The 12,531-nt window shown below is 42.6% G+C and overlaps 1 protein-coding gene across 1 annotated transcript in view; it reads right to left on the bottom strand.

Moving 5' to 3' along the window:
- Nucleotides 1-12,531, bottom strand: part of LOC120980945 (receptor-type tyrosine-protein phosphatase eta-like) — a 55,282-nt gene that overhangs the window by 42,459 nt on the left and 292 nt on the right. Inside the window, exons 2-4 of the mRNA XM_040410339.1 lie at nt 11,919-12,173; nt 11,519-11,788; nt 1,242-1,517 (exon numbers count right to left, since the gene is read on the bottom strand). Coding sequence (XP_040266273.1) covers nt 1,242-1,517; nt 11,519-11,788; nt 11,919-12,173 — 801 coding nt within the window. The remainder of the gene's footprint in view (nt 1-1,241; nt 1,518-11,518; nt 11,789-11,918; nt 12,174-12,531) is intronic.

The raw sequence follows: 12,531 nt of genomic DNA, 5'->3' as shown, positions 1-12,531 counted from the left end.
TTAAAATTGATGACCGATTTGTGTGTTCAGTGCTAGTGTCACCTTATGGCTAGGGCTACACAGTGACATGAGTCACGCAACATGAAGATCACGTTGTCGCATGTCGAATCACTTCTTATGATTGTCAGTGAGGTCACCATGCAATACACTGTGACGTGCAAGTTGCACAAAATCCATCAGTCGGATTTTTGGTTGCAGGTTTTAAATTGCATGTGACTTTGCCATCACAGACCACAGTACACGTCGTGTGCCACTGCCACCTGCCTGTGACTGTTCTGCATTATGGTTGCATTTTTACAGCCAAATCACTATTCTGAAACTTGCTGTCACACAATACATGTCACAGTGTAGCCCGTTGTGTCACGTCAACCAGTACAGAGATATACTGCTTAAAGGGGTTCTCCGGGAATTAAGAAAATAAAATCACTTCAAATACTTAAATATTACTTTATTATAAATATATTCCTGAATACATTTCATTAGTTATAATGGTTTGTTTCGTCTAGCTATCAATAATTAGGAGAAATAAAATGGCCGCCGCCCTATTAGTATATACAAAACCTGTCCTAATCGCATAACAGGATGAGTTACTTCACAACACTGAGCTAAAAAGCTGCCTCATCCTCATCTCTGCTCTGCTTCTCAGGGATTATGAGAAATGAAGTACATAGAGAACAGATGGGTGGAGATGTGGCTAATGAGAAACAGCTCTTGTATACAGTCTCCATTACCACAGCCTGTCCGTCCTCTCTGTACTTCATGTCTCCTCATGAACTCCATTCCTACACCGATTCAGATGAAGATCTCATCAACTGTATTCAGGATCATAATTCCTGACAGGCAGAGCAGAGAGGAGGATGAGGCAGCTCTGTAGCTCAGTGTTGTGAAGTAACTTGTCCTGATGTCTGATTAGGACAGGTTTTGTGTCTACTAATAGGACGGCGGCCATTTTATTTCTGCAAATGATTGCTCCCCAGACAAAATGAGCCATTATAACTAATGAAAGGTATTTGGGAATATATTTATAACAAAGTAATATTAAAGAATTTTCATTTTCTTACTTCCTGGAGAACCCCTTTGACCTCCATAGTTCAGCTGGATTAATTATAGAGGCAGATAAGGGGCATGGGCACTTGACAGGATGTATGTGTCACTGACCATTTTCTATAAAAAAAATTGAGTGGAAAACATTTTTCATCATATTTACATCAATTGGCATACTCTGAACACATTGGTATTACCTGTGCAGGTAGATCGTGACACCGGGTCTGATTCAGTGATGTCATCGGCAGCTCTCGTATACACCATGAATGTATATGTTTCTCCTGCCGTCAGATTCATTATTGTCGCTGATTCACTTCTCACTATTGTATCATTTATCATTACTGATGATGAGGTGAGATTGGTCTGGACTCTGTAGCTGAAAGACGTCTGATACTCATCAGGTTTACTCCACGTCAGAGACACAGAAGACGAGGTCACATTACTGATCTCCAGAGAATTTACCGACATCGGTTCTGAAATAAAGAAAGTACAAACATTCAGTGTCGATACAGAATGAGAGTAAAACTTGCAGGGGCACATTTACTAAGACCGGCTAGTCTTAGTTTTTTCCTCTGTGCTGCCGTAAGATCCAGAAAATTTATGTGCGCCAAGTCATAAATTGGGCGCATCTGTGGCAGTCCGTATGCCTGGAGTAAAAACTACGGCAGCCAGGTTTTAGCTAACATTTGCGCCTGTTTCCATGGTCAAATGTCAGCACACACCTGCCCACCCCCTATTATGCCCAACTGGCATAAATTGCGCAAAATAGGCCACATGACAAAATATTGTTGCATGGCTGGACAGAAAAGGGGAGTTGCAATACTTTTTACATCTAACTGTTCATTCACACGTCCGTAGTGTTCTGCGGATCCACAATACACCCGGCCGGCACCCCCATAGAACTGCCTATTCTTGTCCGCAATTGCGGACAAGAATAGGACATGTTCTATTTTTTTCCGGAGCCGCTGACCGGAAGATCGGGGGCGCGGTCCAGAAATGCGGATGCGGACAGCACACTGTGTGCTGTCCACATCCATTCCTCCCCCATAGAGAATGAATGGGTTTGTACCCATTCCACAATTTGCGGAACGGATGCGGACCTATTCTACGGACGTGTGAATGGACCCTAAAAGTGTTGCAAGTCCCTTAGTAAATGTGCCCTGCAGTGTTGTCTAATACAGTAGGTAACCACTGTTTAAAACCTGAAAATCCAGAGTTGTAATTAGAGCCTGGAGACCAAACTGCAGCCACATCCCTTAGGTAGACTATGGACTATTTTATACAGGCAAGTTGATAGAAAAACGCTCATTTAAGTTTTTGGTGGGTGTTCAAAATATAGATGCAGCCCTATATTATCTGTATGATATCAATATCACATTTGCATGTCAGCCATATTGCTTCCATATTTCAAAGGGCCTGTCTTATCTTAATTGCATTTTCTTTTTAAAAGACAGAGTTCGGGTCTACAAGGCCTTGTTCACATCTATGTCAGGACCTCCATCCCAGATTCCATGAAAAAGGGGAAAAGCCTTGCATGGGGGACTTATTTCTCTGCTGAAAAAAAGCAGACTCCTGAACGGAAACTGAACTGACCCCATTATAGTCAATAGAATTTGTTTGGTTCCATTCAGGTGAGTTATGTGCAAAATCCTAAAGATAGGTTATTAATGTAAATCTTGGCAAATCCCTTTAACCCCTTCAGGACCCTGCCATTTTTCACCTTAAGGACCAGGTAATTTTTTGCAAATCTGACGTGTCACTTTATGTTGTGATAACTTTAAAACGCTTTTACTTATCCAGGCATTCTGAGATTATTTTCTCGTCACATATTGTATTTCATGACAGTGGTAAATTTGAGTCAAAATTTTTCATTTTTATTTATAAAAAAATACCAAATTTACCAAAAATTTATAAAAATTTTGAATTTTCTAAATTTCTATTTCTCTGCTTTTAAAACAGATAGTGATACCTCCTAAAATAGTTATTACTTTACATTTCCCATATGTCTACTTCATGTTGGGATCATTTGGTAAATTACATTATTTTTTTTATTTTTTTGGGACGTTAGAAGGCTTAGAAATTTAGAAGCAAATCTTGAAAATCAGAAAATTTCCAAAACCCACTTTTGAAGGAACAGTTCAGGTCTGAAGTTACTTTGTGAGACTTACATAATAGAAACCACGGATAAATGGCTCCATTTTAGAACCTACACCCCTCAAGGTATTCAAAACAGTTTTTACAAACTTTCGTAATCCTTTAGGTGTTTCTCAAAAATTTAAGGAAAATGTAGATGAAATTTTATAATTTTACTTTTTTAGCAGATTTTCTATTTGAATCCATTTTTTCCAGTAGCAAAGGAAGGGTTAACAGCCAAATAAAACTCAATATTTATGGCCCTGAGTCTGTATTTTACAGAAACACACCATATGTGGTCGTAAACTGCTGTACGGGCACATGGCAGGGCGCAAAAGGAAAGGAACGCCATATGGTTTTTGGAGGGTAGATTTCACTGGGATAATTTTAAGTTGCCATGTCACATTTGAAGACCCCCTCATGCACCCCTTGAGTAGAAACTCCAAAAAAGTTACCCCATTTTGGAAAATAAACTCAAGGTATTAAAAACAGATTTTACAAACTTTGGTAACCCTTTAGGTGTTCCACAAGAATTAAAGGAAAATGTAGATAAAATTTCAGAATTTCACTTTTTTGGCAGATTTTCTATTTTAATAAAAAAATTTGCAGTAACAAAGCAAGGGTTATCAGCCAAACAAAACTCAATATTTATTACCCTGATTCTGTAGTTTACAGAAACACCCCATATATGGTCGTAAACTGCTGTACGGGCACACGGCAGGGCGCAGAAGGAAAGGAATGCCATATGGTGTTTGGAAGGCAGATTTCACTGGGATAATTTTAAGTTGCCATGTCACATTTGAAGACCCCCTGATGCACCTCTAGAGTAGAAACTCCCCAAAAATGACCCCATTTTGGAAACTATGGGATAAGGTGGCAGTTTTGTTGGTACTATTTTGGGGTACATATGATTTTTGGTTGCTCTATATTACACTTTTTGTAAGGCAAGGTAACAAAAAATAGCTGTTTTGGAACATTTACAATGTTCATCTCAAAGGTTAGATTATGTGCTATTTTTATAGAGCAGGTTGTTACGGACGCGACAATACCAAATATGACTGTCTTATGTAGGGGCCCATTTTTTTTCAGTATGAGATGACTGTTTGATTGGTACTATTTTACGGTGAATATGAGTTTTTGATCGCTTGGTATTACACTTTTTGTGATGTTAGGGTACTTTCACACTAGCGTTTTTCTTTTCCGGCATAGAGTTCCGTCACAGGGGCTCTATACCGGAAAAGAACTGATCAGGCATATCCCCATGCATTCTGAATGGAGAGTAATCCGTTCAGGATGCATCAGGATGTATTCAGTTCAGTCATTTTGACTGATCAGGCAAAAGATAAAACCGTAGCATGCTATGGTTTTATCTCCGGCGAAAAAAACCTGAAGACTTGCCTGAATACCGGATCCAGCATTTTTCCCCATAGGAATGTATTAGTGCCGGGCCCGGCATTCAAAATACCGGAATGCTGGATCCTTCCTTTCGGTCTTATATGATTGATCGCAAATACTATTTTGTACACCAGTTTATCCATAGTACATTTTTGGGACACATCAATCACCCCTGACACTACCCCTCTCTCACCTTTTGACCCCTATTTGGTGTTTTTTTTTCTTGTGTATATATATGTTTGGTATATGATATAGTGTATAAGCAGTGTTCTTACCTGATGAAGGCGAGTGATTCCCCGAAACGCATTGTATACCTGCAATAAAGACCTTAACCTACGATTATTTGGACCGTGGTTGGTGTCTTGCGCTGTGGGAAACTCTCTTGCTCTGGAAACCATTCACTTTAATGGCATGCAAACCTATAAAACCTTCAGATCATATTTGCAGCCCCCAAATACTTACTAGAAGTGCACAAATACTCCCACAACATGGACAGTGACATACTAGAGGGGTATCAATGACAAAAATTCCTCACAAAAAATATGTATTTTAATTAGGGGCCATTTTTATGCGTCTTAAAGGTAAATTCTCAAAAATGTACCCTGCTGTAGCCTCGAAAAATGTTATTTTAGGCCACAGGAGTACGGGCCATAAAAATTAAGCATTCACCTGACATAAAAGTAATTGTGATTATGTGGCTCGAGGTACATTATGCGGTAAATGGATACAATTTTTACTGTAGGCCACTGGAGTACAGGCCCCAAACATTAGGCATTCAACGTATAGAAAAGATCAAGTAATTACAGTTGCAAGAAAAAGTATCTGAACCCTTTGGAATTATATGGATTTTGGCACAAATTGGTCATAAAATGTGATCTGATCTTCATCTAGGTCACAACAATAGACAATCACAGTCTGCTTAAACTAATACCACAAATAATTGTTACCATGGTTTTTATTGAACGCACCATGTAAACATTCACAGTGCAGGTGGAAAAAGTATGTGAACCCTTGGATTTAATAACTGGTTGAACCTCCTTTGGCAGCAATAACTTCAACCAAACGTTTCCTGTAGTTGCAGATCAGACGTGCACAACGGTCAGGAGTAATTCTTGACCATTCCTCTTTACAGAACGGTTTCAGTTCAGCAATATTCTTGGGAGGTCTGGTGTGAATCGCTTTCTTGAGGTCATGCCACAGCATCTCAATCGGGTTGAGGTCAGGACTCTGATTGGGCCACTTCAGAAGGCGTATTTTCTTCTGTTTAAGCCATTCTTTTGTTGATTTACTTCAATGCTTTGGGTCGTTGTCCTGTTGCAACACCAATCTTCTGTTGAGCTTCAGCTGGTGGACAGATGGCCTTAAGTTTTCCTGCAAAATGTCTTGATAAACTTGGGAATTCATTTTTCCTTCGAAGATAGCAATCCGTCCAGGCCCTGACGCAGCAAAGCAGCCCCAAAACCATGATGCACCCACCACCATACCTCACAGTTGGGATGACGTTTTGATGTTGGTGTGCTGTGCCTCTTTTTCTCCACCCACAGTGTTGTGGGTTTCTTCCAAACAACTCAACTTTGGTTTCATCTGTCCACAGAATATTTTGCCAGTACTGCTGTGGAACATCTAGGTGTTCTTGCAAACTGTAAACATGCAGCAATGTTTTTTTTGGACAGTAGTGGCTTCCTCTGTGGTATCCTCCCATGAAATCTATTCTTGTTTAGTGTTTTACGTATCGTAGATTCGCTAACAGGGATGTTGGCATATGCCAGAGACTTTTGTAAGTCTTTAGCTGACACTCTAGGATTCTTCTTCACCTCATTGAGCAGTCTGTGCTGTGCTCTTGCAGTCATCTTTACAGGACTCCTAGGGAGAGTAGCAGTAGTGTTGAACTTTCTGCATTTATAGACAATTTGTCTTACCGTGGACTGATGAACAGCAAGGCTTTTGAATATACTTTTATAACCCTTTCTAGCTTTATGCAAGTCAACAATTCTTAATCGTAGGTCTTCTGAGAGCTCTTTTGTGCGAGGCATCATTCACATCAGGCATTGCTTCTTGTGAAAAGCAAACCCAGAACTGGTGTGTGTTTTTTATAGGGCAGGGCAGCTGTAACCAACACCTCCAATCTCATCTCATTGATTGGACTCCAGTTGGCTGACACCTCACTCCAATTAGCTCTTGAAGATGTCATTAGTCTAGGGTTTCACATACTTTTTCCACCTGCACTGTGAATATTTACATGGTGTGTTCAATAAAAACATGGTAATATTTAATTCTTTGTGTGTTGTTAGTTTAAGCAGACTGTGATTGTCTATTGTTGTGACTTAGATAAAGATCAGATCGCATTTTAAGACCAATTTGTGCAGAAATCCATATCATTCCAAAGGGTTGACATAATTTTTCTTGCAACTGTATGTGGCTGTAGGTATATTAGACGGTCATTGGATATTCATTTTACTGCAGGCCAGTGGAGTACAGGCCCCAAACATTATGCGTTCACCGTACAGAAAAGAACAAGTGATTATGTGGCTGGAGGTACATTAGGCGATCGCTGGATAATTTTTACTGTAGGCCAGTACAAATATATGTCAAATACATATGTTTAAAAGAACTAAAAATATAAAATTGGATTAAAAACATGGCTAACCAAATCCACCCTCTTGAATAAACCCAAAATGATAATAGGTGAAATTCGATAACACGTCAAGTCATTGGATATCAATTTTACTGTAGGCCAGTGTAGTACAGTCCCCAAACATTAGGCATTCACCAGACAGAAAAGGCCTTTTATGCCGCTGTATTTACATAAGACAGGGACAATTCTTTGTTCTGGGTGCTTGGCGGATATGTGTGGGCTGGCATGAGGAAATTCTATTAAACGTGGTCGTCACAGGTGTTGAATTCCTCCGAGATCCATGCCTCATTCATTTTTAGAAATGTGAGGTAGTCCACACTGTCGTGAGCTAGGCGAATGAGCTTGTCAGTCACGATCTCCCCTGCTGCGCTGATGGTCCTTTCAGACAGGACACTCGATGAGGGGAAAGCTAAGAGTTCCATTGCAAATTGTGCCAGCTCTGGCCACAGGTCAAGCCTGCAAAGCCAGTAGTCCAGGGGTTCCTCGCTTCTCAGAGCGTCCACATTGGCCGTTAACCCGATGTAGTCAGACACCTGTCGGTCTAGGCGTTCCCTGAGGCTGGATCCGGAGGTCAGCTGTCAATGGGTCGGCTGAAAGAATGTTCTGATATCAGAAGTGACCAACACATCTTCAAACCACCCTCTTCTTGCAGATGCGGTAGGCTTGGTACCCGCACCTGTTTCGCTGTGGGTGGAAATTCCTCTGCCAGCGCCCGCAACAGCAGAATCCAGCATCTCTCGCAGCAAGGCCTGGAAATGCTGCATTCTGCCAGCCCTCTGTGATGCTGGTAACAGCTGAGGCAGTAGTAGTGGAACAGGAGGAGTCAGCCGAGGAGGAGGATGGAGTAGGAAAAGGAGAAGAAGAGGCAGGCCTGCATGCAATCCGTGGCGGTAACACCAAATCAACACGGGTGCCGCGGGTTACATGCTTGACAGCCCTCAGAAGGTTCACCCAGTGGGCGGTAAAAGTTATGTACCTTCCCGTGTTTGCTAGACCACGTGTCTGTGGTCAGATGTATCTTGGCACTGACACTGTGTGCCAGAGATACATGGCCATGTAGCTCTGGGATGCCCTTCTGGGAGAAATATTTCCTTCCGGGGACCTTCCATTGCGGTGTGCCAACGGCCACAAAATTTCTATAGGCCTCCCGAGTCCACCAGTTTTATATGGCAGCAGTTCCGACAAGCCAGTTGTCAGCCATTGGACAAGAGGTTTATCTGGCGTCATCAACTTTTTAGATTCAAATATTTGGGCCACGGAAGCCTGCCTTTTGCCAGATGAACGCGACGACTGCATGGTGGAAGGTGGAGTGGAGGACAAATGGGAGGAGAGAGGAGAAGGAGAAGAGGCAGGACGGGGAGCGCTGGGAGTGTGGCTTTGTGGGTTCTGATAGTGTTGCTACCACTGGGCACAGTGATGGGAGGCCAGGTGCTTTCTTAAGGCGGTCGTCCCTAGGTGAGTGTTGGGCTTTCCGCGACTTGTGTGTTGACAGCACAGGCTGCAGATGGCAACACTATTGCCAGCAGCTGACACGTTAAAAAAAGCCCATACTGCGGAGCCATGTGCCGGCGTCCTGGGAGCGCCAGATGTGACCGTGCATGGTGGATGGCTCGCTCCAGATACATTAGCAGTCTGCTTTTTGCCTCCTGTGCACTGCAAGTTCTTGCTGCTTCTCCTCCTCCTACCACCTATCTGCTGCTCTGTCTCTCCCTCTTAACACCCCTCCTTTTCCTCTCTTGTGGGCACCCACGTGACATCCGACAACATGTCATCATCGTCGTCGAGTAGGCAGCAACAGGGGGAGACCTCCGTCCTTGGGCTGATCTGGTTACAGTCGTCAGACCGCTGGGTGGCGGCCGTTGCTACCTACTCTTCCTGATCCGATGTCTGGGAATGGATGGGAAAAAAATTCCTCTGACTCGAGTGGAGGGGCTCTGGTGGTGGTGGTGTCTTTGGGGGTGCACACAGCAGAGAGTGAGGAGGGTGCAGATACAGAGGATGAGGAGGGTGCAGATACAGAGGATGAGGAGGGTGCAGAAGTGGAAGGCTGAGTGAGCCACATAACCAACTCTGGTGCGTCATTTGACGTAATCGCATGCACCTTCTCCAACTTCCCACTTAGGGTCCGGCCTAGTGCACCTGCCCGACCCCTACCACCCCTGCAGAATGGCCTGCTTCTTCCTCTGCCTGTCATTTTCAAAATGACCCTGTGACAAAGTCCCTATAGAAGAGCAGTATTTGTGGAAGCATGTATATCGCAGGCCTCAATCAATATTTGGTGGAAGCTGGTATATCAATCTCCTCGATCAGTATTTTGTGGAACCAGGTATATAGAACCCCTTAATGAGTATTTGCTGGAATCCGGTGTATCAAATCCCTTAATATTTGGTGGAAGCCGGTGTATCACAACCCTCAATCAATATTATTAACTACATATATAGCTGCGGTATCCCAGCAGAACCACACACAACTGCTGCACAATACAAATGCACTATAATATACTTTCCTTGTTAGAAGGTATATTATGGGTATATCACTCCCCTCAATAATTTTTTTTGGGGGGGGCAACAGATATATCACACCAGTTGCTATTAGTTATTCCAATAGCATTTGTCCCTTTTATCTAGCTGCAGTATCGCAGCAGAACCGCACACAACTGCTGCACAATACAAATGCACTATAATATACTTTCTATGTTAGAAAGTATATTATAAGTATATCACACCATTCAGTATGTCACCCCAATCGATAGCACACCTATACCAGTCCTTAAAAGGACTTTTGTGGCCCTATTAGCTAGCGTTTGGTGTCCCTAACAGCCTGTCCCTGCGCAACACAGCAACCTCTCCGTACACTGGCAAAACACGTAATGTAAAATGGCTGCCAGATAAGGTTTATTTATAGGGTAGGGTGTGTGTTGATGTGCTGAAACATCTCAATTGGCTGTCCTGTACCACATGATGGATGTGTCATGGGTCAAAGTTCTGCACAATGCAAAAGAATATGGCGTCAGTGAACATCGCCATATGTTCACCTGTTCGGTGAACCGCAAACGAGCAAAATTGGCAGCGAAACGACCGCCGGGCGAACTGCAAGGCCATCTCAACTCATGGGACACAATTGAATTTGAACCCTTTATTGACAATTAATTTTAGCCTTAAGGACCAGTAACATGTTCTCTCTTTGTGTTCTAGCAGTCATAACTTTTTTCCTTTTCCTTCAATTTTTTTTTTCTTTTGTAGGAGGAGTTGTAGTTTTTTTTGGAACCATTTTGGGCTATATATAGTGTGTTAAATAACTTTTATTATTTCATTTTAGGGGGAAAGATAGAAAAACAGCAATTTTTACATTATTTTGTGGAATTTATTTATTTACGTCATTTACTGTGTGGTATAAATTACATAACTTTATTATGTGGGTCACAAAAAAATGAAAATGCCATGTTTCTCCATAGTTTTTACTATTTTTCCTGTCTTCCTGCAGGCTGTCAGCTCTGCAACTGCTCCTCCTCCTCCAGACTGAAGGGGATGGAGGGTGGCCTGCTTTAGGCTGGTTCCACACGAGTGAGTGTCACGCTCCGGACTTGCAGCGTGAGTCTGACAGCTCCCCTCCTGAACTTCCAGCACTGCCGGGGTCACATAGCATTATATTGATTTATGATGCTATGTAGCCCTTACACTTCTGGTATGTATTGGATAACAGTGACAGCATTATGTCAGTGTTATCCAATATATTCCAGACCTCTAAGGGTTACATAGCATCATAAATCAATATAATGCTATGCGACCCCGGCAGTGCTGGTAGTTCAGGACGGGAGCTGTCTAATACTTACACTCCGAGTCCGGAGCGTGACAATCGCTCGTATGAAACCAGCCTTATCTGCTCATATCTCTGGTTTGGTAGCAGCTAGAGATATGGGCTTTGTATTGTTTGAAAGCTGACATTCCAAGAGTTGGACCACACCAAATTTGAAATTGATGGCCTAACTTGAAGACAGGTCATCAATATCAGAATCCTGCATGGGACATTGGTGTCTGGCTGCCGGTCAGAAGCTAGGTGAGTAAGGCGATGCCTGTGGCCGTCCCAAATAATGAAGGGCCACTGTGACAATATTCTTTAAGTAATAAAGTTCAAAATAAGGTTCCAACATGTCTTACTAAAGGACCTCTACTTTTTGTGTAAATTCTGCTATAATCCTTTCCTCTACCCTTTCTTTTCGATTACTCTGCTCCATCTCCATTTTCTCTGTAGTATTCCTCACGTCATGTCACATTTTTAAGAACAGTTGCAAACAGTCATGAGAGAACCTACTTGTATAGACAGATGTGCTGACAGGAGAACTCGGATACCCCCGGACTCCGACTGTGACCACAGTGATGCTGTAATTAGTCCCTGAGGTCAGCTTCTGAAGGGTGACATTTGTGGCGTTGCTCGTCACAATTATGTTAGTTGATGGGAACATCCCATAGCTTATATTATATGACTTGGTCACACCGATCATATTTACTGGCTCTGTCCAAGATAAGGTCAGATTCTTAGTTCCGATGCTGATAAAGGATAACTTTCCAGGTTCGGTTGGATCTGCACAAACAACAACAATACAGACAGGTGAGAACATATACAGCACATGATGTATACGGGAAAAGTGACTGTAACAGAGGTGAAGGATGATGATAAGAGTCACCATTGAGCAGATCCTGATGATACTCACATGTGGCCTCTGTCACTGGAGCAGACATCTGGCTGCAGCTCCCACTGACTGTCTGTACGGTGACTGTATATTCTCTTCCGGGCAGTAATCCTGTGAAATTCACTTGTGTAGTACTAGCTGGTATTGTCTTATTCACGGCTCCTGTTAGACTGACGGTATAATTATCCACTTTTCCTGCTGGTTTTGTCCATGTGGCTCCAAGAAAATCAACCGACTTGTAATTGTTCAGTGAGAGGCTGGAAACTTGTGCAGGAACTGAGAATATCACAAATCACAGACTGGTTGGTAATGTAACAATTCAATGGGTTATCCAAGTATTTAAAATTGACAACCTATTCGTGTCTGCGGTGCCAGTGTCACTTTATGGCTGGTGCTACAGTGTGACATGATTTGTATGACACAAAGATCACGTCATCGCATTGCAAATCAAATCTAATGATTGTCAGTGGGGTCACCATGCGACACTGATGTGACTGTTGCACAGAATGCCACACAGTTGTATTTTTGGTTGCAGATTGGAGATTGCGTGTGATTTTGCCCTCACAGGCCACAATGCAACTCGCATGCAACTGTGACCGGCCTAAGACCTGCCTGTCTTTTTACTGCCAAATCA

The sequence above is a fragment of the Bufo bufo genome, chromosome 10 (genome assembly GCF_905171765.1).
Source record: "Bufo bufo chromosome 10, aBufBuf1.1, whole genome shotgun sequence".
Taxonomy (NCBI): Eukaryota; Metazoa; Chordata; class Amphibia; order Anura; family Bufonidae; genus Bufo; species Bufo bufo.
The sequence above is the reverse complement of the archived record's forward strand: the minus strand, read 5'-3'. Positions and strand labels throughout refer to the sequence as shown.